Source organism: Lampetra fluviatilis, chromosome 26 (assembly GCF_964198595.1).
Source record: "Lampetra fluviatilis chromosome 26, kcLamFluv1.1, whole genome shotgun sequence".
Lineage (NCBI taxonomy): Eukaryota > Metazoa > Chordata > Hyperoartia > Petromyzontiformes > Petromyzontidae > Lampetra > Lampetra fluviatilis.
Genome location: NC_136300.1, coordinates 9,588,022 through 9,612,772, shown reverse-complemented (window position 1 = coordinate 9,612,772; position 24,751 = coordinate 9,588,022). Strand labels below are relative to the sequence as shown.

The 24,751-nt window shown below is 43.5% G+C and overlaps 1 protein-coding gene across 3 annotated transcripts; it reads right to left on the bottom strand.

Moving 5' to 3' along the window:
* Window positions 1–4,148: 4,148 nt before the first annotated feature.
* LOC144942057 (rho family-interacting cell polarization regulator 1-like) lies at window positions 4,149–23,750 on the bottom strand. Of its 3 annotated transcripts, none has more exons than XM_078868712.1 (18): window positions 23,525–23,750; window positions 21,654–21,734; window positions 21,076–21,208; window positions 16,434–16,595; window positions 15,775–15,853; window positions 15,528–15,551; window positions 15,297–15,350; window positions 13,537–13,686; window positions 13,108–13,171; window positions 12,959–13,002; window positions 12,485–12,610; window positions 11,119–11,267; window positions 9,972–10,089; window positions 8,412–9,518; window positions 7,496–7,635; window positions 7,259–7,379; window positions 6,298–6,532; window positions 4,149–5,902 (listed from the first exon to the last, which is right to left on the bottom strand). In XM_078868712.1, exons 3-18 carry the CDS (start codon window positions 21,168–21,170, stop codon window positions 5,805–5,807), a joined length of 2,766 nt encoding a protein of 921 aa, XP_078724838.1. In that variant the 5' UTR covers window positions 21,171–21,208; window positions 21,654–21,734; window positions 23,525–23,750; the 3' UTR covers window positions 4,149–5,804. The 3 variants fall into 3 exon arrangements, with proteins under 3 accessions (XP_078724838.1, XP_078724839.1, XP_078724837.1); XM_078868713.1 differs by lacking the exon at window positions 23,525–23,750 and adding an exon at window positions 22,218–22,759 and having other exon boundaries at window positions 8,412–9,515; XM_078868711.1 differs by lacking the exon at window positions 23,525–23,750 and adding an exon at window positions 22,218–22,755.
* Between the last annotated feature and the right edge of the window lie 1,001 nt (window positions 23,751–24,751).

Genomic DNA, 24,751 nt, shown 5'->3' with positions numbered 1-24,751 from the left:
TACGCCCTGTCTGTCCAATATAGCATCTGCCACATACACAATTAATCCGATATACACCTTCTGTTGATAATTTAGGTAATTCGTCTTTAGTGCACGTTACTAGTTGTTGAATTTTGTGTACTGTACCAAATCTTACTGTAATGTTTTGCTTTTGCAAAACACGGGCTAATTTGTCAGTTACTCCTGAGATAAATGGTATTTTTATTGTTGTTTTAATAAAATAGTATTAAATTTCGTTTTAAAGCTTTCGTGTCTGCAGGGATTCATATTTTCTTGGTTCTTTCGGTAAAGTCGTCGTGAGAATTTAATTGTTGAAATTTTATTATTTTATTATTTCCCTTCTACGTGACTTTACCGAAAGAACCAAGAATATAAAAATAGTATTATTCAAACTTTAAATAAACTAACGATTCTTTTTTAAATCAATGTACAATTTTATGGATATAAAATAATTGATTCTTCCTTCCTTCCACCCACCCAAGATTTCCGATGCATTTATCGGGGGCGATAGAATCAAATGTAATTTAAGCGTTGCAATCCTGGTGGTGCCACACGGCTGCGAGATAAAACAAAATCCACCTGCGGCTGTGCTCTCGGGATGATGATGATGGTGGTGATGGGGTGGGGCTCTGACTCCACTGGCCACCCGCCTAGTCCCCCGAGATCTTCCCAGCAGAGGGCGCCACGGAAGCCCGCACCAGAGGTCGCAACCAGGTACCTGATACCCGTACCCTACCCGATACCCGGCTACCCGTACCCGGCCGGGTACGGGGGGCCGTTTGCGACCCTGGTGCGGCCGGGTACGGGTAGGCCGTGAGTCACTGGTGAGTAACCGTTTGTCACTCATTTCGGGTAGGGTACGGGTAGGGAACGGGAACCCGTACCTGGCCGGGTAGGGTACCCATTTGCGACCCTGGTGCGGCCGGGTACGGATAAGGAATCAAAACCCGTTTGCGACCTCTGGCCCGCACCCTCCTCGCTCGCCATTGCAATTCGGATCAGAATCTTTACTCTGCAGAAATCCGATGAGCTGTGAAGCTCTTTTTCCCCACAGATGTCCAGTAGGGGCGGGTCAGAAAGTTACAAGAATATAAAAACGAGATGAGAGCAAAGTTTTAGGAAAGGTAAGTAAATCACGAAAAATAAATGTATAAAATAGATATATAAGTTCAAATTACAGAAGTGAACATCACTTCCCAACCTTGGGCAAGGCAGCAAAACCACAGCAAAACAGTCCCAGACCACACCAAGACAACACACAGTCCCTCAATAAAAGTGCACAATAATACAACTGCAAAGAGTTTGGAAAAGCAGAGCTAGATGATATTTATTATAGATAGGTGGGTGGCAACAAAATGACGCATCGGACATCCACCCTTCGCGCTAAACGAGGCACCATAGCTAGTACAGTATAACTGTGCAGCATATGTACATCGTTTCTTTTGCCTAGAATGGAATTTAAAAAAATTGTGTTGTGAACGGACATTGCCCGAAACGTCGTCTATTATGTATTTGACCCTTTTTTGCAATAAAACAGGTGTTAGGATGTTCAAACACCAAATAGAAACCTTTTGCAAGGATTCATATTCTTGAATCTTTCGGTAAAGTGACGGAGAAGGGAAATAATAAAAGAATAAAAATTAAACATAATGAAATTCTCACGACGTTTCGGCCACAACACAAGCAGCCGTCCTCAGGTGAAGAACAGAGATGTTTTTTTCCGACAGCTCTGTTCTTCACCTGAGGACGGCTGCTTGTGTTGTGGTCGAAACGTCGTGAGAATTTCATTATGTTTATTTTTATTATTTTATTGTTTCCCTTCTACGTGACTTTACCGAAAGATCCAAGAATATGATTCCCTGCAGTCACGAAAGCTTTAAATCGAAACTTTTGCAAGGACTCAAGTGTTGTTCTCTGGTCTGACACTTGGTGAGACTCGGCCATGAAGAACAAGGCTGTCTCTGGTGTAGGCCAATCAGTTGAAAGACAATGCCATATATAATTATCAGAGCATGTTTTATTTGCATGTTCACCACAAGTACGTGCGGTTAATGCAGACACGATTCCTTGCAAAAGGTTTCTACTCGGTGTTTGAACATGTTAACACCTTTTTATTGCCAGAAAGGGTACAACATATATTGTTACTTTTTCATACTTTGATACTGGGAAAAAAGGTCCCATGTTATTATATATTTGTTCCCCCCCCTTTTTAGGCAGTTACTGTGATTGCGTTTAATGGTTGTCATTTGCGCGCGCGTGCACCACTGCCGATGCAGTTTCCAATCCCACAGCCCCCATACATCCCCTTCGTAGCCCGGCGTGGTGCCCGATGCAGTTGTACCGCCTGCACACTCGATTAGATACGCCACTGGAAAGTGAGAACGAGAAGCAGGATGGGAGGATGAGGAAGAGAGGATATAACCGGGAATGCGAGGATGTAAAGGAGGTTGAGGTGACGAGGGAAGGGGAGGGGAAGATGCCAAATGAGGAACGGATGGAGATGCACGGCGAGGAGTGATGAGATGATGGAGCGACACAGCAGAGGCGAGATGATGTATAGGAGGACGCAGAATTGGGAGGAAGGGAAAGATGTGAGGAGTGGATAAATGAGCCAGGTCGAGCAGGTAGAACCGGGCTCACTCACCCCGCATGGGAACCCCCACTCCACCCCTGCCCAGTCGCCCTTCACCTCCGCGAAGATTCGCATCCGCGTTTAACCAGAGCAGGGAAGCTTCGCTGCACTGCGGTAACGCGCTGTGAATATTGCAACGAAAGTTACTCTACAAACGCAACACAGCACGAGCAACGCAGGGGCCGTCCATAAATGACGTCATGCACCTGGGGGGGGGGGGGGTCAGACATTTGTGACGATGTGTGACGAGGGGGGGGGGTTGAGAAATGTGACGTCACATCAAATTCGCAACTTTAAATAAATATAGACACGTTCTACTTAATAAAATAGGCTTTTTAATAAATGTTTTCTCCTACAACATCAGAGTGCAGCGCCACATTAAATACGCACTACAATGACAATAGTTTAAAGCGATTTGAAGCATGTTCTATTTGGGGGGGGGGCAAAGCTTTGTGACGTTATATTTGAGGGGGGTCTGACTTTTTGTGACGCCGTGTGACGAGGAGGGGGGGGGTCAAAAATCGTCCAAAATCGCGTGACGTCATTTATGGACGGCCCCTTAGGCTCCTCGTACCGTACCCTTGTGTTGACACGGCGACGCCACTGCGCGCGCGCGAGTCGCGTAACGGCCCCCACTGCGGTTATCGCGACGAAGCCGAAGCAAATTCTGAGAATTCATTGCGACAGGGGGCAGCATAAGCGCGGGTGCGATCGCGAGACGCGTTTACAACCGATCTCAACCTTAATATGGAATATTATATTGTTAGCCATGTCTAATATCGTTAGACGTGAATAAACGGCTGCGCGTTTTGAAGCTATTGGCCACCAAGATGGCGGCGCCTGACGTCACAATGGCCCGAATCACGGCGTTTATTGTCAGTTGCTTGTTTTAAGTTGACACGTTTTTGTCATTGGTTTCACAACATTAAATGTAGTGAGGTCATTATATATTTGCCCTGATAATGTGCGGTAACATGTTTTTATTCGAATGAATTTGAATTGAGTTAATTTAACTCCATCAGCCAATTGAGTTTACATCTGCTGCCACCTCTTCAATCAAGCCATTGTTCAGTTTTTTGTTATTTAAACAATGATATAACGTAAAGATAATGTGTCATTCAAAATCACAGATCTTTGCTTTACTTGAAGAATGTTCACGTGCTTTCACGTGGTCCAATACATTATCCCCAAATCAATTCTGCAGATGTTACTATTTGTCCTAAACAAAAAGTATTTTGAGCTGTGCAAGTCCCCAAGAGAGCTGTGCACTAATTAATATGAAGCTTGTTAAATGCACTCCACGCGCAACGCAATCAACTCAAGTTTGCATACAATACCCAGAGGCAAATTAATTCTGGCCTGCCAAGATCACGCAGCCTTGCTCATGTCACAAGGAAGCAATTGTTGTGATAGCTGTTTGTCCAAAATAGACAAAGGGGTGCTTGTCAAGACGAAATATGGCAGAAAAGACCGCATGTCAGGGCTGATGAGGCCTCGAACTGACGTCTAATGGAGGACAATATGTACAATCTTGATAGTTTATTTTTGTCGTACGTTTTTATCTCGATCATGGGATATCCAGTATTCACGACACAATTCGCTGTCTAGCTCTCCGAGACAAACATCTAACATGTCAAACAAAACGCGGTACAACCCGACAACACATCTAAGAAGAACTGCACAGTACAGGAAAACGGCAAAAACCTACGAATTATAATTTGCCGTACCGTATTTAGCAATGGACGTATACGTCATCCACTGATTAAGTAGCTCTTGATGCAATTATTTAAGTAGTACTCAACATATATGTACAGTATGATTTTCACGAAGAATAAATACATTCGCAGCTCCACCCGCTCAGTATTTTTAGTGCAGCTATTTAGAGACAGTGACCTGGGAGCCAATAGGACCCCCAGAGGCGAAGATGTAAACCCACACCTGCTTTGAAGAAGCTTCCACAGGGACTGAACATAAAAGAAACTGGCACTATCCAGTGTTAGTTGACTGCTCCAGTCACAGCGGGTAAATTGACCACGAATTTCTAACCATGTAAGCTTGAAGAATAATAATATATAAAGGTGCTTTACTATGAGTAGCAGACTGCGAATTATGAAGTATCAAGCAAAAACAATTAAATACAAAAATTGCTTTTGAGTTCATGTGGAGGCTTTCCCGACCAATATTATTATTTATAATTAGTTTCTTTTGAGTTAGTGTAGATATAGTGTAAGTTTCAACTATAACCATCACACGAGAGAGCCATTTTAATCACGTCATACGGGCAAATTTGCCAACTGATTTAGTTAATCAGCAAACCGGAATATTGAAAAGCAAGCCAAACTAACGTTTTGCTGGAGAATACATCCAGCATAATCAGGTGTTAACAAGAACCAAACTCTCGATTAATTCGTTTTCATGGAGATTTAATTAAACTGGTCCAATCTCAAATCCAACAGATATTTTATACGTTTTGACAGATGTTGGAAATGGCATTTTTCACAGGTGAAATAATTATAGAAATCAAAACCATTATCTTACATTCCTTAAATACATATTAGATGGCTGTTTTATTTTTAAGACATGGTATACACATTGGATCTTGTGTAACAGAATTTAAAGGCACATTTTTAAGCAAATAAATATTTTTTTAATGTTTTGTCATATTTTTTATGAGCACAGACATTCCATAAATAGCAGCTGTAGTAAAGTCATGGTTAACATGCGATTCTACTCTTATCTCCAATGTCTTTAGAAACATGGTATAAATTATTGTTAAATGTTTTCCCAAGCGTTTAATATACTTAAATCATATGCCACTGATAACGCTTATGTTGCACATTATTCAACTGAAGTACACATTTGTACACAGTGCATATTTAGAAAGCATGGGATTAGTTAAAGTTTGGTTTGACTAAGTTTAGCAAATAACTACCCAAGCCAAGCTAAATTATTGACACAAGTTTACCGCTTATTCTGAGATATGCAATGGAAAGGGTGACATAACAGCAATACACTCACAATAACTTCACTGGGGAAATAGATTGCGGCATTTTAGACAACCAGCAGGGCGTTTCATCTGGCGTGTTGTGTCCACGGGGTGTGGATTGCTGTCACAGTTCAGGATGGCAACTGGACCGTGGCAACGCTGCGTGGGCATTGACACTCAGTGGCACTACAATACTGTCCGGAGTTCCGTCAAGTCCATCTGGTTCCACCTCGCCTCCCCACCCCGCTCCGCTTGTGTGCAGTCTCCAGCATCCGGCCGTAGCACTGTGGGTGGGAGTAAAGCATGGGATAAGATTTTGTGCACTCAGATGCGAGCAGGACACAGAGGAGTGATATGTCATGTCCGTAGCCGAATATTTAAACATTAAAATAATCTTTAAATATTTACACCAAAGAGAAGGCAAACAGATGCCCTATCAACGCTGTCATTGGGGAGTGCTACAGTGTAGCTACAGAAGTAAATTTCCGCCACTAAATTTCTGTATTAATGTGTAAATATTTACAGTGCAAGGGAGATGGAGGATAGCTGCATCAACAGCGCCTTCAGTGGGAAGCGCCAGAGGGCAAAGCACTGTATGTGATCATGCCTGTGGTTGAGTCAAAGCCTGAGCTTAATGCTTATATTGCTTAATACTTTAGGGAGAGTGGGTAACACGCACCTTGATGGATGTTAGAGTCCAGCTTTGAACACAGCTCTGCCACGAGCTTCTGAATGTCCATGCCACACGGATCCACGGTGACGTCCGGCTGTCCGTACATCAGCGATAACTGGGCTATGCCCCCAGGGTTCTCGCACATCACCTGAGACACCTGGCGCAGCACGCCAACCTGCTCCCTGAGCCGAGTCAGCGTGCGCCCGTCGCCACAGTGCAGTGGCCCTAGCGAACCCCCTTGCTGAAAAGAGCAAGCAGGCACACGGTCACCGAGTGATTGGACGAAGCCGAGATCCAATGCCTCACTCCGATAACACTTGTGTTATTTTCACATGTAGGCTTGGCTTTTTTTATGTCCAGTTATTTAGATGTTATATTATGGAATACAATATCAATGTTAAAGTCAAGTACATATTCACATGTTAAAGTACTTTATTTCTGAATTACTTGGGGTTATTTTAATATATCTGTAAGGGCACCCATTTTTATGTAAATTACATTTACATAGAACTGGGAGAATATCTATTCCTATGTAGGATGACTTCTCATGATATTTACATACGTTCATTTAAAATATTTTTCCACACTGTTGCCATCTCTGGACTAGTGTACAAGAACCTTGATGCTTTTTTTAGGGTATGGTCGGCATTTGGGACAATAAGCATCCAGTCTGCAGTCAAGGGCAGGAAACAAAAGCGAAATGGGGGAACAAGCTCACCATTGTATCATTCCCACTTGGTTGGAGAAAGTACGCACATTTCCGATGGATGCATTTGTGTCACATAAACCATAAAAGGCAACAACAGTGGTCAAATGGCATTTTCACAAAAACCGAGCCGGGACTCAATGTACCCACAGTAGCAAAACAAGTCTGTGGATCGTTCGAGCCAAAACCCTGCAGTGGGTGATATAAAGACTGCAGTTCAGGTCAGGGTGATGATAGATATTGCATTCGCGCTGGACCTACCTGCAGAAGGTTTGTGCAATGACAAAGATGTTGTGCGAGGGAACAATCCAGAATCTTGTTTCCAGTTGTTAATGGAACCGAGTCGAGATTTCCTGTATCTTTAACTTTATTATTGCCACACCTGAAACAAAAACAACAGAGAGTGTTATACACGGTACCTGTTGTATTTAATGACTATCATAGCAGTGCTGTTTATCCCATCCTGGGAGAAACAATTAAAAAACGGCATGTATCCACCCTGGCTGAGGCTGCGTATCCATGCAGATGTCGTCCTGCTCCCAGGCATTCAGGAAGCTGAAGCTCTCCAGAACCTGCTCCAACGTCAGGCTGGAGCTGGAACCTCCTCTGCTCTCGGGCTCGGCAGGTGTGCTCGGAGCCTGCAGACACACAGCAGCACCAGCTGAGACAGCGGAATGGTGCCGCACTACAGCACCAATCGTCTCTGTCTGCTTGGCTCTTCCGATGTGTGCTATTGGGTTGTACCGCGTGTTGTGGGGCATGATGTCTGATATTTAACTTCATTTGCTGAGAGCTCCTTCAGGCAGCACGTGGAGCGAAACGTCAGTTATCATGCCAAACAACAAGCGGTACAGCCCAAAACCCCATGGGAAAGCCACACAGCATAACTGCGGATACTTACACAGTTATAACTCTGTCTGTTTGTAATGCATACGTTTAGTTGATGATGTAAGTATAATAAATCTAAAATATTTTCCCCAATACCCTGCTGAATAATGGCCTCCACCCACCATGTTACTGTGAGGGATAATTTACCATTCTTCACCACGCTGGTGAGTGCAGGTCGATGAAGGCGGGGAACATAGATATGGGAGAATAGAGTACAGTGCAACAATGGATTTTGCTGCACTTCCCACTGCTTCCAGAAAATGAGTCCCCGCAGCAGCCTACAACAACCTGTTTGTTTATGGCAGTTGCCCATTCAATAACTATTGAGGCTATAAACATGCTCAGCTTCCGAGATCTGACGAGATCGGGCACATTCCGGTTAATTTGATCACGGGATAAGATAAGACGTGTTACTTATAGATGAAGATTTTGTGAGTGGACAATGAATGTTGCTCCGTTTGACAGGTAAGGAAAACCATGTGGGCATGAAGACTGCAAATGTTGAGACATCTGAGTTAAATCTAACCTGCAAGAGGCGTCCCAAGTGCGTCACCTCTTGTTCCAATTCGTCCAGTGCGCTGAATTTCCCTCTGCAGGTATTGAGGGCAGTGCGGAGGTTCATCCACGCTACGTTCAGACTGCAGGACTCGCCATGGTGCTTTCCCACACCGTGTAGAGGTCCTCCTCTCTGAGATTCAACCAAGTGGCTAGGCTTAGTTACCGCCTTTGTGGCAAGGCCCAAGTCACCCATTGCAGAGCTTAATTTCATCGGGCGGATGGAATTGCTCGCAGAAGTCCGCGACAAACTGTTGGTGGGAGTTGAATCTGTCGAATGTATATGCAACACGTTTGACATTAGGTCAGAATGTGGAATCTCAGGTGTTAGGCTGGAGGTGCGTAAGTGCCATCGCTTGCTCTGACTTGTCTCTGACATATTGACAGGGCCCATATTCTCTAGAAGTGGGTCTTCTTCGATGTGTGTTCTTTCTGATTCCACGTTATCGCCTGCTGACCTTGCTACTCCAGCTTTGCCAGCACATTCAGCAATGGCGTCGACGCCGCCGCTCCACAAAATAGGTTTCACTGAGTTGCCTTCAAGCTCTGGTGCGATAAAGTTTGTTGAAATCTCTTCATACTGTGAACGCCGGGCCTCCGCGAGAGCGTTGCCCGGAGGACGCACCGTTTGCTCCGTCATCTCCAGCGTGACTGTGTCTGCAATGCTGCACAGCTTCACTAGCAGCTCGTCGGTGGCTCCAGTGTCTGTGAATGAGTCCACGCTGCACTCGCTGATGAGGCTCAGTGCCCGGCTGTTGGGCCAAATGCCATGGTGGACAGGTGGCCGATTGTGGCTGCGAAGGGCCACCACGATGTCTTTCTCTTCCTCCGATGACGAAGACGAATCCCCGGAAAGGGCCTCAGTAGACGATATCTTGTTCGAAGCGGTATGTGGCAATGATCTCAAGTCCTCGTCTGGTTCTCCCACGTGATCAGTGGAAGGCTGGGAGGAGTCGTCCGGCATTGGAGGTTGGTAGTTTGGTATCCGAGGCCGGCGAGCTTGCCCATTTACCCGGTGGTAAATGCAAGAGGCGGAGGACAACGTGGGCTGAAGCTCCGTTCTGCACAAAACCGCCTGCTACAGTAACCAAGCCCACCCCCCACACACGAATTACACACAAAATTAAGTGATATGCAGAGTAGAAACTTCAGGCATCAATCAAGAATATTAGAGCTTGGTTCTTATGCATACGTTCTTCTGTGGATTATTAAATGTATGATTTGTGAAAGTAATTTATCTTCATCATTGTTACCATCATCTTTAAAGTCACTATGATTACAAAAATCATCACAAACAGCATTTTGCAATTAAAAGCTTTGAATTATGTTGCTTTAAAAAGATGTGATGAAAATTTTCAAATTAAAAGAATATTACAGTACAAAGAAAAAAACGTATGCCATACTTAAAGTACAGTTTATGACATTAATACTGTCTCCAGATAGCGATCTACTGTCCCCTGTTTCCGCAGAACTAAATTACCACTGTTATAAAATGGTGCTTCTGTTCTTGGCTCGGCCGTCCCTGACTCACGTGGAGCGAGGGAGTGGCAGGGGGGCTCTGTCCATAGCACAGCGCTCGCCGGCGCGCGTTGGCGGACAGCTTCCCCACCGTCAGCGGGGTCATCGCCGCCTCGTCCTTGTCGAATGGACTGTGGGTCGCGTCGCGGGGGAACACATTCACCGCAGGACATACGGCTTTGCTTAGATGCATACGTGTACACGTACAGCCATTCATGTTAACTGACTTTACAAAAGGTGCGAGAAAACGGACCAAAATACCTTGCTGATCTCGTCAAGGAGCATAAACCATCACGAGAACTCCCGTCATCCTCGCAGCGGCTTTTGGCTAACCATTAAAAAAAGGCGGTCACCGCATCACATGCTTTCAGATGCGCTTCTGCGGCCGTCTTGAAAACTCTCTTCCTTCCGATATTAGTAAGCCACTGGAGCTATGCACTTTTAAATCACCTAGATTGAAAACGAATTTCTTTAGAACTGCTTGTTTGTGTTTAAATTAGTTTTCCTTCCCCCGCACCTCCGAGTAGCACGGTTGGCTATGTACAGTTAAAATAAATAAGTTCAACATGCATAGATACGATTGTTGAATGAGGGCCTCCCCACACCGTGTAGGTTGTTGAGGCTTATTTGGATACACTCCCCCATCTCTTTATAGGTGGGAAGAATAGACGTGGCAGCACAACACGTATAGTGCATACTCTTTGGTTCTTTCGGTAAAGTCACGAAAAAATAGTAGTGGAACTGCTGAAACGTCGTGATTTTTTTTATTTTCTACCTACGTAACTTTACCGAAAGAACCAAAGAGTATAGATTCCTGCAGTCACGAAAGCTTCAAATCAAGAATGTCTAGTGCAACAATTGATTTTTCTGTAATGCCCTCTGCTGCCCTCGTGCAGTCCCGCAGCCACCTATATTAACCTGTTATGCGCACATTGTTCGCCCATCCAAGCACTCATCAGGCACAAACCTGCATAGCTCCAGAAATATCACGAGATCGGATGCATTCTGGGTGGTTTGATCATAGGCCAGAAATGTGCACGATACCAAATTATTTTTTGTTATATGTTTGTACCACAATTTATGATTCAATTGAAAATGTAAAGAGAATTTGAACTTTTGCACCTGTTTTACTCATAAAATCCGGAGTGCAATTAACTTACTTCCAGGTCACCTCCAGATGGAGTTTTATGGTTCCCAGTGAGTTTATGTCCAGCGCCACGATGCGGGTGCCTGCAGCAAACAAGCTGCCCGTCTCGCAGGCAACGCTGCCCACAAGCGTGTGGCTTGCCAGGCCTCTCAGCTCAGTCACCTGTGCACAAAATCCAGACAGACGCGTGGAAAGTAACAAGCGCTGCTTCGTGAAAAGTGGCATTACAGCCAGGGAGGGTTCTTATCATCACATTTATGAACTATTTGGTGCCAGTGTATCATTTGCTAACTATATTTTTTGCATGAGTATAGTACTAAATGCCGACACACACATAAACACATGTGCATGGACAAAAATATAAAGATCCCCCATATAGCCCCAATAGATCATTGGTGCAAGTGTTGTTAACGAGCACCTGTGAAGTCCAGCACGGAACATGAGGGGGGGTGGTATGGCCAGGACCATGCACGACCCCCTTTGCCCCCCCCATTGGTGATGTTTACACACTGCACCAGGTAATAATTTAAGGCTGAGTCATCCCAGAAGAGGAACAGGACAAGCTCAGATACCACTAGTCACTGGTTATCAGGTTCTACACCACCGCTTTATAGCAGCGACGGCTACTATAATACACACCTCCCAATAGCACGGTTGGCTATGTAGGGTACGAAAGAAGTTCAACATACATACAAAACGCTCAATAATAATTGGCCGTGATTTCTCAGTCCACTGCTGGATGAAAGCCTCCTCACACAGTGTTGGTCAAGGGGGGTTGTATTGACCAGAATTTCACCATGCTGCTCTGGTGAAGGGAGTGGCCTGGATCGGCTCATATATCACTCGCTACGATCGTTAGCTGTGGCCGATAATTAAACTCGGTCGCTGAGTTCGTAGTGCCGCCCTCTTACCACTGCGCTATCGCTCTCCTTTTAAGGTCACACTCATTACACACAAAATGCTTGCCACAAATGAACCACAATACCTTGCTGATCTCGTCAAGGAGCATAAACCATCACGTGAACTCCGGTCATCCGCGCAGCAGCTTTTGGCTAGCCATCGAACAAAAGACGGTCAACGCATTGCGCGCTTTCGGTTGCACTTCTGCGGCCGTCTAGAACATTCTTCCTTCCGATATTAGGAAGCCACTGGAGCTATGTACTTTTAAATCAAGATTGAAAACTCATTTCGTTAGAACTGCATTTTGTTTTGAATTTGTTGTCCTTCCCCCACACCTCCGATTAGCACAGTTGGCTACGTACGGTGTGAAAGAAGTTCAACATCTATACATGAAAAGCATAATATGCAGCTCAGTACTGACAAGAATGATGTGGATGGGTTTAGTTTTATAGCGTTTGGGTGGGAAGGTCCAGTCTGACCCGCACGTAGAGGGGTTCAGCGAGGAGGGCCGACAGCACGGCCTCCGTGCCGTCCCAGCGCTGCTCGTCTGCCGAATCAATGCGCCCGCGCATCTTCCAGCGCTGCCGCCCGTACCGCACCACCACCTTCTCGCCCACACACACCGCCGTGCACGCTCGAGTTGGTACCACAGCACAGATTCACTGCTCACACTGCACAAATGTCAGACGAGTGTGAACGCTGTCCTGCATTTGTAGCAGCTTGGCAATGCAATGTATAATGATTTGCCAAATGTTAGTTGAAAAAGCCCTGGACAAAGTGCTGAATTATTTCGTGTTATTTGTTGTGTTTGATCACATTTCAACATTGCATATTCAGCACAACAGTAGTGATATGCAATACTGTATTTTCACTCGTGGAATATCGCCAAAGGCACATTGTGCCAAGTCAATGTTTGAATGCTGTCACAGTTAGCGGAAGGTGCTGTGGCTCACCTCATACTGATCTCCTGGACACAGCCGCGCAAAACCTGCTAAACCTGCCGTGAAGAGAGCAAGAGAAAAAAAGGACTCATCAACCTACAGGCGATTCTACGAACACTTTATAAAACCTTAATATTCCGGGAAATAAGGTGCAACCGTACCTTTCATCTGAATGTGAAACTCTCCCAGGAGCTTCTCCAGCTCATTTTCCAACATGCATAGACTCTGAGAAAGAATGGGGACCATTTTTTTTTTTTAATACTGAGACCATCCCAGCCGACACACGGATAACTGTCATGAACGCACTGGTGCCTGGCTGTCGCCCTGGAAAAAAAACTGCACTGTAGGCCAATACGCTGAAATGTGATAAAGATCCCAAATATCGAATATAATTAAAAATAATGAAAATGTCACTTTTGATCAATGGGACACACTGTTAAAAGTGTGTGGCTCATTTTAGCACTGTTAACAAATGGAAACAATACGGAATCCTTAATTGTACATATATATAAAAATCAGCTAGGTTCTGTTTTAATACAAATGCTGCCCATTCCTGCTGTGAGGACCGAGTTTAGGACAGTGCCCGATACCTCGGTGTAGTCGCGGTGCTCTCGTGCCACTGCCAGCAGGGCGGCACGCGCCAGACGGCTGTTCCGCGATGCCTGGTACGCCGCCACCATCTTACGCGCGCCATCCCTGAGCCGGCCCTGGATGCAGTAGCTCTCGTACAGTTCCTCTATCTGCAAGGAGGCAGAGTGGGCGGACACACAGTGGATTCAACTCGCAGCACGTAGACCAACACGTCGGACATCATGCCAAACAACACAATACCACCCGAAAATGCGTAAGATAACTTTTGATTGCCTGTGTGCCACTCTACTTAATTTCCCCAGCTGTGGCAATGTTTCATTACCACTGCTGGATGAAGGTGTTTCCCACCCTGTGTGGGTTGTAGGGTTGTTGGAGCATACTTCATCATGCTGGTTCGTGCAAGTGGATGAAAGGAGGGGCCCAGGACTGGTTTAGATATCACTTGCCACTCATCTTGGCCGTGGGTGGGAATCATGTACTTAAGTTTATAACGCAGTGTGCTAGCCACTGCAACAACGCTCCATTAAGTATGATCTCTACATGTTCACATCCATGAACTAAATAGCAGTTAAATGCCTATTTAGTGGCACTGATTTTTTTTTTACAACCACGATGTCGTTTGAGATGGAATTTGTGGATGACAGATCGAGTTGCTCAACAAGCAAGCAACTCTTCTATAAAATGACAGACGAACATTATTAACTGCTTCCGAAAAGAGTGACGAAAACATTTAAATGTCGGATGGAACTGTTAGCTGGAAATTCTGCGCATGTGAAGGAAAATTGTGGTATTTTTCTTTTAAAAAAATTGGGCCTACCATTGTTGTATAAAATTTGTAATGACACTTTGGAGCATGGGCCTAAAGCTCTAGTTCAATTATTTTAAAATTGACCAATCCACAACATTTTCCTTAGACTAGTAGTTCTATGACAAGGGAATAATTCAAAAGAACAATATTATCATGAGATTAACAATTATTGATTAGTGTATGATGTATTGAAACGTAAAGTCAGTTCACTAAGTTTAATTAAGTGAGAGAGGTCAATCTTGATTTGAAGCTTTCGTGACTGCAGGAATCCATACTCTTTGGTTATTTCAGTAAAGTCACGTAGATAGAAAATTAATAGATCACGACGTTTCGATCGCAACACACACCTGATGACGATTGCTTGTGTTGCGATCGAAACGTCGTGATCTATTAATTTTCTATCTACGTGACTTTACCGAAAGAACCAAAGAGTATGAGAGAGGTCAAGTTACAGTTTGGCTGTTTACCCAGCATGCTGCGAATTTAAATCGCTGCTTTCTAACGCAGCATCAGCACACACCAACCATATTGAAAAATGTGTGTGTTTGTAGCATAACGGCGAGTCAGTTTGCGCTCCATCTGGAAATGAATGTCTTTTTGGGTCAAAACGGGCAGTGCACAGAGGGCCTGTGTGTAGTGGAATTCCCCGCATAGGGACTGCTGTGTTTGTGAATCTCTGTGAATTGACCTTTCATAGCACACCAAACTTGGTAATTCCATACAACTGTTAAAATAAAAAGGAGGGAGGGATGTGCTTTCAAAACTGTTAAATGCTTACTGTGCTCAACTGAAAAATGACCTTCATCTTTTTTCCCACTTTTCCTCCGAGAGTACATTCATGCGCAGCATTGTACGCTGAACTTTAAAAACTATCAGTTTATAGATTTTATTACGCACTGGGGAGCCCCCTGAAGATATTTTTTATTTACATAGCCACGCACGAGATCGTACCTTGCTTATGTGGAACTCTAGGTGCCTGAGATAGCGCTGGGTCGCTCGGAGTTGCTGTGGGTGAAAAATGAGGTGAAACCGTTTGCAAGAACCTGTGCAAAAAACAGTGACCCTGGTTGAAATTATCTCAAGCATTTTTGCTTCATGTGTATATTGTAACAACCATTACTTTCATGCTATGAGGTGATGCCATTATTACATACACACACAGAAAATCACTTTTTTACATACCTTGTCCAGTTCATAGAAAAACGCCTGGGTTTTTGGTAAACATGTGAAAAAAAAGAGATCATATACTATTATGTGTTATATAATGTAGCGGTGTTATTTTATTTAATCTATCAAGTGGCCTTCAGCCACTCATTTTAACAAGTTAAAAAAATACAATTTACTATTTGGATATGTATGCATTTTTATTTTGATGGCATCAAGAAAATTAGAAAAGGCATAAACAGATGGTATCTCAGAGGTGTCAAACCATTCTGGAGTCTCTTTTGGTTCCTTTCTGCTGGGCCACCAGACTTTCCAGTTCATCGTGATGAGCTTTCAGGAGTTGACTGTAAGACAATGATATGCAATGAATCTGAGAACATTTACATTTTCCCCATCGGCCACCATCCACCCACCTCCCACCTGTGTAAGGCACTTATTTTCTCCAGCTAATTCTATTCCATCTTAATAGCCCAAGATTTCTGTATTCCCTCCATCATATCTGCCAAAGACTTCTTTTAGCCTCAATAATATTTCTGATACCGTATAAGATATGGCTATTGTCCCCAGCTTTAATGTTTTGCCTCCAATATTCAAGCATATACTGCCTAATCCCATACAGGTTGAGTAAGTTCATGAATGTGGATCTCGATTTCCTGAGCTTGGTTTGATGTGTAAATCGTCCACATACCCCATGCCATTGATAGCTTACATTGACATTTACAAAAATACAATTATATGCTCCCGCATCTATTCTACCGACCTTCACCAAGCCCCGCTGGCAAGTATGGCAAAGCATGTGTAAATAACCCCTACGACCGATATGGCGTGGGACAGCCCTCATCTAGCCGAATATTAACAAAGGGGCTTTACATGTACAATGCTGTGGTTATGTGTTTGGGCCACCATTCTTGATTTCAGCCATACCCGAGCCCTCTTCTCAGTGATACGTAGATGTGCTCAGCTTGCTGTGGCCGTGGAGTTCGCAAGGCCCCTCCGGGTGGCTTGCCCGTCGCGGATGACCCCTTGATGCTCCGGGTCGGCGATCGGCGCGCCTGCACAGGCGTACTGCCGTACGGCGAGCGTGGCCTGGACAGCGCACCACCGAGTGACCGTTGGCATAGCACACGAGCCAAGGCTCTCCATGATGCTATGCTCTCGGGCGAGCAGGGCAATTGGGAAAAACCCTCGGACGTGTTTCAGAGCTGCCCACTTGAGGGCTGATTGCTCTCGTGCGCTACGCTTCACCAGCGCCGCAGAGGCTGCAGCCCAGGCCTATGATCTTGAGGGGCCCGTAAAAATGTACACTGTTTTAAAATGCAATAGTATAGCACTGTGATAAATCAAATACATAATATGGTAATTCCAGCCACAGCATCCATAAGCACATTCGTCTTAACGCTGATTTAGGTTTACAATTTGTACATCAAATTAAAAAACCGATATAACCAAGGTTAATAACTATGGAGTGTTTGACATCAGGTCTGGGTGGTGATTAAATAAGTATAGGGAAGGAATTTATGATACAAAGCCGGGCACCAGCTAACTTAATGCGTTACACCGCTGCCGGAGACGAGTGAAGTTTTAAATAATCTCATTACGTATGATTTCTAAAGAGGGCACGCTGTGCTTGTAAAGTGCTTGGGTTGTTCCTGTGGCTTGACCCGACATAAACACAAACAACTGGAATGCTAAACAAGCTGCGCTTAGCCTAAATATCCTAGTGGCCTTGTTTCGACCGAGCCATGGGGCTGTGCAGGGAGGGGTGTGAGGCACGTCACTTGAACAGTAAATCGTAAACACGAGATGATACTTCAATGTACTTTGAGATACACACTGACCTCCCCGTTGTAATATCAGAAGTACATTCCAAGGTTAATGCGATCCGTAATTGAATGAACTTCAGACTAAATACTAAATATATTTCCTCGTGTGCTGATTCATTTGGCGCAAGTTTGAGTAGTCATTAAATATAATTGTAGCTATCTGCTGTGAGTTATCAGCACAAAAGCACACAAATCTAATTAAACTGTGAGAACATAATTTAAAACTATGCACTTCATCTCACAGTAAATATAGATGTCGTAAAAATGATTCTAAATCATCTTATACTGTATTTATTTCCCACAATGAAACATTTAACAATTTAATCACAATGCAGCCAAGCTTTCCCTCTTACAATCAATAAGAGACACATTCAATAACATATACATATAAGCTGCATCTCAAGTGGTAAGTCCTTGTACAAGCCTTTGGTTTAAAACAATCGATTTGCCCTCATGCCTATGTATTATTTATGTATCAATGGAATTATTATTTTTTATACAGTTGAGAGCTCCCAAACATTGACCATTTGTTATTAAAAGTCAGACCTGTGTGACCGTTGTATAACAATGACTTATTTCAGCGAAAAAGTTCTTATTTAAATTTTTTTTAGCGTGCCTAGCATTCGTTGTGGCAATCGTGATACCATCCAGCAGCATTGTGCCACTGTATCTTTGCTGTATTCAGTATAGTTACATGGAACGTGCTGACAAATCAACGCTGCTGTAGCACGCAGGGAGCAACAGTGGCGCAGTGGTTAGTGCACTGCACTCTGAGCCTGGCATGCTGAGTCAAATTCCTGGTCACGGATAACATCGGTCACTGCTGCATGAAGGTCTCCCCATATTGTCACCATCCCTCGCGGTCTTGCGATGCTAAAATCCATCTCGCGCCTGCACATCATGAGATAATTTCTTCGCTTTATCTCCGCGTTGGTCATCCTCTCGGTCATGCTCCCTGCCTTGGCTGCTATTCCATCAATGGCCTCGTGCATCAGGCATCATCCCTTCGAGCCAATTGTCCTACCCAAGCCCACTTACTTTTCTAAACAGTCAATATGATGTCTCTAATTCTAGATTTGAAGCTTTCGTGACTGCAAGGATTCATACTCTTTGTGTTTTTTCGGTAAAGTCACGTAGGTAAAAAGATCTAGTAAAATAAATGAAAACAAATTTTAGTTGTTTTCATTTATTTTAATTGATTTTTGACAACAAAAAATTTAGTTGTTTTCATTTATTTTATTTTATTTTTTACCGAAAAAAAACCCCAAAGAGTATGATGTCTCTAGTTTACGTTTGATCTCTGATCCCTCTGTTTCTGCTGCTGTCTCAGTGAAATTCTCAAACAGGAAGGAATCTCTTCACGGTTGTGTACATTTCACTTTTTGCTCTGTTTTCTTTGTCATTGTCCATGTTACTGATTCATATTGTATAACAGGTCATGTGCACTGATTGTAAACTTTCTGATGTTGGAATATTGATATGTTGTTTTTCATTATCAAATTTTTTGTTTTCAAAATAATTCCAACCTACTCTTGCCTCTTTATTTCATCATTTTGACCCTGGTTCAACTTCAATAATTGCCATAGGTATATGCTTTTTATTTTGCCAATACAATGTCCATTATTAGTTTTTATATTATATTGATGATATTCAGAGAATGAATCTGTATCTTTTCATATAAATGTTGTCACCCTTTTAAAATATAATTATTGTGGTATCACATTGTTATAGAGGCATGTGGTTACTGTGTAATAAATTTGTAAATAGGTCTGCTCATTGCTATCAAACGTCTTTGATGATGATGTCCATAATTATTCTGGTTCAGGAGCTTTCCTCTTTATCATACTGTGAAGAGCAGTGGTTCAACTGTGACATTTGGAACATCTGTCTCCTTATCCGAAAAAAATGATATTTCTGTAGTATATCATATTCTTTGCTTTGGGAACCTGCACAAAATTCCTTGACTTGTTTAAGGATTCTTTATGTATCATGATTTCTGGCATCCTTTAGCTCACTAAAGGCTTTCATGATCATTTGTAATTTACCAATTATCAACTCTCTTTTTGCTGTTTCGTGTTTCCGTTGTTTGTTATGACCTCTTTAATTATGTTTCCATTATTTTGTTTATTATCTTTATCATATTGTCTATTACTTGTATTAACAGTTGGACAAAGTGATATTATTAATATTTTTTGGCATCCCACATGGGAGGCCTTCAATTAGCAGTGGACTGACATGAGACTGTAAGTTATTACTCTAATAAGATATTAATAATCATGACATTGAGAGGACATAAGGCAGTTTTGAAATAAACAGGTTAGATGCATTATGAGGCAAGTCTGGCGTGGAGTGACCCTATGCTGTGCATTCAACTTATATGTAAATATATCTATGTATGTTAAACTTATTTTGCACCGTACATAGCCAACCGTGCTCATCGGAGATGCGGGGAGCGCATATTATTGAAGGAGACATGTTATTTTTGGCAAGCGAGGCTCCATAGCATGTAAATCGAACCAAAATTCAAATGCTGCAGTAAAAAAGTGTAATTCATGTTACAAAAATTTAAGCATTTCAACAGCTGAGAAAAGACTTTGAATAAATTAGTTTTACTTCACATTTACCCTCATTCTTCCGTTCCCTTAATGCACACGCGTTAATGATATCAGTGAATAATATTGACACTGCTTCCATCTATTCCATGACATTTTATTATATCTAACATATATACGTGTTTTTTATGTGCATATGATTATGTTAGCATGTGTTTTTGCCAACAGACATATATCTCATTGCTTTTTCGCGGTTGTGCTGTATGGCTTATTTTATGTTTTTCTCAAACTGTACCACGCATGACGTTCTACATTTTGCCTCCACATGCTGGGGAGCTTTTTTAGGGACGGATTTGAGCCGCTCATTTTCCTCCCTCGAGTATAAAGCATTGCCGGCCACTGCTGGAACTTAATCATCGAGGGAGAAAGTGAACTAGCTCAGGTCAGTACCTCAAGAAGCTCCAAGCATGTGGAGAAAAACATAGGACACCATGCGGAAAAACAAAGCGCAATTCAACCAGAAAAATCATCAGACAGCAGTACGGGTCCATACTCTTGGTTCTTTCGTTAAAGTCGCGTAGGTAAAAAAATATAAAAATAAATAAAATAAAATCACGACGTTTCGATTGCAACACAAGCAATCATCACCAGGTGTGAACACCACAGCAAGACAATTTATACTCAAGTGGGAGAGATGCCAAAGTTAGCGATTTGATTAGCTGTGATTTTTTGTTCCGTTGTCTGTTAAAAGCTCTAACAGATAGGTGTAATCCCTCCCCGTCGAGGTGGTTCATTCTGGATTTGAAGTTTTCGTGACTGCAAGGATCCATACTCTTGGTTCTTTCGGTACAGTAATGTAGGTGAAGAAAATAATAAATAAAAATAAAATAACCGCTAACCCCGGCATCTCTCCAACTTCAGTACAAATTTTATTGCTGTGGTGTTCACACCTGATGATGATTGCTTGTGTTACAATCGAAACGTCGTGATTTTATTTTATTTATTTTTATCTTTTATTTTATTTGTATTCATTATTTTCTTTACCGTCGTGACTTTACCGAAAGAACCAAGAGTATGGATCCTTGCAGTCACGAAACTTCAAATCCAGAAGGCAGCAATACGGGTCTTTGTTGTTGACGGCATGCTGTTCTGGGCGATGTGTCCCCTCTATGAGCCCAGTGCCAGTCTCACCAGGGTGTCTTGTCTCGCGTCGAGCTGAAGCCTGCGAACGACTGGCTCCTGAAGACCAGACCGACGCGTGGGGCCGGCCTCAGAGCCAGCGACATTGCCACTTCCTCCCAAAGATGGCACACAAACGATCCCTCTTTAAAAGAAAACACAAAAACAGCCCCTGCCATTCAAGATGTTACTTATAAAACTCATACATGCCCAGTAAAGTCTCGATTACTTCGGATATTGAGGCAGACGCGTAACCCCCATAACACACACAAAAAATATTTTTCCAAAACACATTCGTACATTAGGATGTAGATTTCTGCGTATGTAGAATGGGGTAAAGACGTACAATGAATGTCACGTGTATTTTTTGTATTGCTTCTTAAAGTTATCTGTTTACTTGTAGACATGTGCACAGATGGGCGCCGAGTCACTGGCGTTTGATGAGTGATGAGGAGCGGTTAATAAGCAACCCGAATAATCCGTCCACAGATTATAATGAAGAGTTAAACGCGGTTTATGGGCTTGCATTAAAATGTCCGTTGTTTGTGTTTTGTGAATTAGTTTTATACGAAACATGTCGTCGGTATTACCTCCTGTCAGTTCGAGATGTCTTCAGAGAGGTAAGATGTGTTAAGAGACAACACCAGGCATATCCCGTGTAGCGCGAACTCCTAGAATAAGCACGCACAACGCTTTCGTTCATATCAAGTTCTTCACCGTACTTGTATGTGATGCTACCTCTTAAGGGAAAACGTTGGCTATCATCAAAATATCCGGCACTTCAAAACGTGTCTCTGTTGATACAGTTACGACGTTGTTAATTTAAAAACAACATGAATGGTGTGGATTTGCTCTCCAACACACCGGTGTGCTGCACTTGTAACGAATTGGCATGTTCTGTTTACGTGACAAACCTTACTAATTGGCTGTGCCGGGTGGTGGCGGGTTTAACGACACATTTTTATTCACGCGATCTAATCCCCAAAACATATTATGAACATAAAAAACCTCACATACCCAATACACATACACAAGAACGTCCCGCCAATGAATTCAGCAAGCAGTGAACGAGACCCCAGCAGTGGCAATCATTAAGGATCTGGGCTGAGTAAACCGCGTTCGATGTCGTTGTGCGCGTGCATGCCATCCCTTACCTTGGAACACGCCGGGAGCACCCACAGACAGCTGCTGCACGGCTGAAGATTGTGCCAATTATGTGTATCCGACAAGTCTGCGCGATGATTATTCAGCCTGGCATCCAGGCAACTGGCTTTCAAGCGGCACTCGGAGTTCTGAAGCTGCAGCCGTGCGTGTGTGTGCGCGCGTGTGTTTGGACTTGCGTGTGAGTGTATGTGTGTGTGCGTGTTTGTGTGTGCGCGTGTTTGTTTGTGCGCGTGTTTGTGTTTAAGTCTGTGAATGGGCGCGTGTTTGTATGTGTGGTGTGCGGGGACACATGTGTGGTGGTGGTAGTAGTAATCGTAGTGTGTTTATGTCTGGGTTTGTGTGCCCGTGTGTGTGTGCTAGTTCGAACGTGTATTTGTTGTTGTGAGTTAACGTTCATGCAAAACAGCTGATGGCAGCATTGTGTGTGCGTGTGTATGAGCGTGTGTGTATGAGCGTGTGTGTGTGTGTATGAGCGTGTGTGTGTGTATGAACGTGTGTGTGTATATGAGCGTGTGTGTATATGAGCGTGTGTGTGTATGAGCGTGTGTGTGTATGCACGTATGTGTGTGTATGAGCGTGTGTGTGTGTATGAGTGTGTGTGTGTATGAGCGTGTGTGTGTATGAACGTGTGTGTGTATGAGCGTGTGTATGAGCGTGTGTGTGTATGAGCGTGTGTGTGTATGAACGTGTGTGTGTGTATGAGCGTGTGTGTGTATGAACGTGTGTGTGTGTATGAGCGTGTGTGTGTATGAACGTGTGTGTGTATGAGCGTGTGTGTGTATGAGCGTGTGTGTGTATGTGTGTGTGTAAGAGCGTGTATGTGTGTATGAATATGTGTGTGTGTATGAACGCGTGTGTGTGTATGTGTGTGTGAGCGTGTGTGTGTATGAACGTGTGTGTGTGTATGAACGTGTGTGTGTGTATGAGCGTGTGTGTGTATCAGCGTGTGTGTGTGTATGAGCGTGTGTGTGTGTTTGTCAACGTTCGCGGTGCGGAACGATCCTCTAAACGCGTTAGCGCTGCTCCGCTACGAACCCGGCGAACTGAGTTCCAATCCCACTCACGGTCACCAACACCAGTCACGATTATCCGAACCGATCCTGGGACTCCCCAAGGTCGACTCAGCCTCAAACGAGTACCCGGTGCGGTGTGTAAACATCGCCACTAAGGAGGCAAAGCGGCCGGACGTCGTGCTGGAAACCCACTCCCCAGCATTGGTGCTCGCTAACACCACTTGCCCCAAAAGTCTGTGAAGGCTTTACGGGGCATCTCTGTCTGTGTGTGTGTGTCTACGTACGTGTGTCCGCGTGTGTGGCTTAAGAGGGTTCCAGGGGCTATGACACAACCCTCGGGGATTTCGCGTTAATGAAAGGGGGGTAAGCGATGTTGCTTCTATCTGCTTTAGACTCTCCGTAACGGGCTGACGCTGACATCATCATCATCAGGCTGTTTCTGCCGGGCAATGGAAGTGGAGGCCCCACATCACCATGAGAGCCACGTCCCGGTATCCATTCATCCGCTGGTTGAGGCTGCCCCCTTGTGTCCCACTCACCATGGTAACTGCTGGAAAGTTGGCTTCAGAAGTTGCAAACTTTTTATTCTTTGGGTCTTTCGGTAAAGCCACGTAGATAGAAATAATAATAATAAAATAATAACAATATCACGATGTTTCGATCGCAACACAAGCAATCGTCATCAGGTGAAAAATATAACGGGAGAGCTGATGAGGCAAGACAATTTTACTCAACTTGTGCATTTTTGGGTGCATTTTTTTTAAGTTGCGAAGCAATTCAAATGTGAAAGAATTCTGAAATCTCAAATCTTTTTAAAGTTGTCTATACTTTTTTAAGCTGTCTAGACGATGGTAGTTTTTTTTGTTTCATACGTACATTTAAATAAAGTTGTACATTATCTTGGAGAATAAACATTTTAAAAAGGACATTGGAACAATGTGGAGAGTCCTTTGGCACTTTGTTGATACTCTAACGTAGCAGTTGGATCAGACAGGGGTGGGTCTCCAGTTGGATTGTCATTGTCTTCAAGAATATTTCAGAAAGGAGCGCCCATAAATGATGTCAGACCCCCCCCCTCCTCAAATATGACGTCACAAAGCTCTGCCCCCCCAAAAAATAAAACATGCTTCAAATCGCTTTAAACTATTGCATTGTAGTGCGTATTTAATGTGGTGCTGCACTCTGATGTTGTAGGAGAAAACATTTATTTAAAAGTCTATTTAATTAAGTAGAACGTGTTGTCTATATTTATTTTAAGTTGCGCATTTTGATGTGACGTCACATTTCTCAAACCCCCCTCGTCACACATTGTCACAAATGTCTGACCCCCCCCAGGTGCGTGACGTCATTTATGGACGGCCCAAAATGCAATTGTTGTTTCAATCATTTTGAAAATAATAATAGACCAATAAACCAATTAAGCAATTAAACTTTACGAATCTTACGGCATGCGTGCTTCGCAACACCTGGACGGTTTCCGCACTAGTTTTATTCAAAGACATATGGTGTGT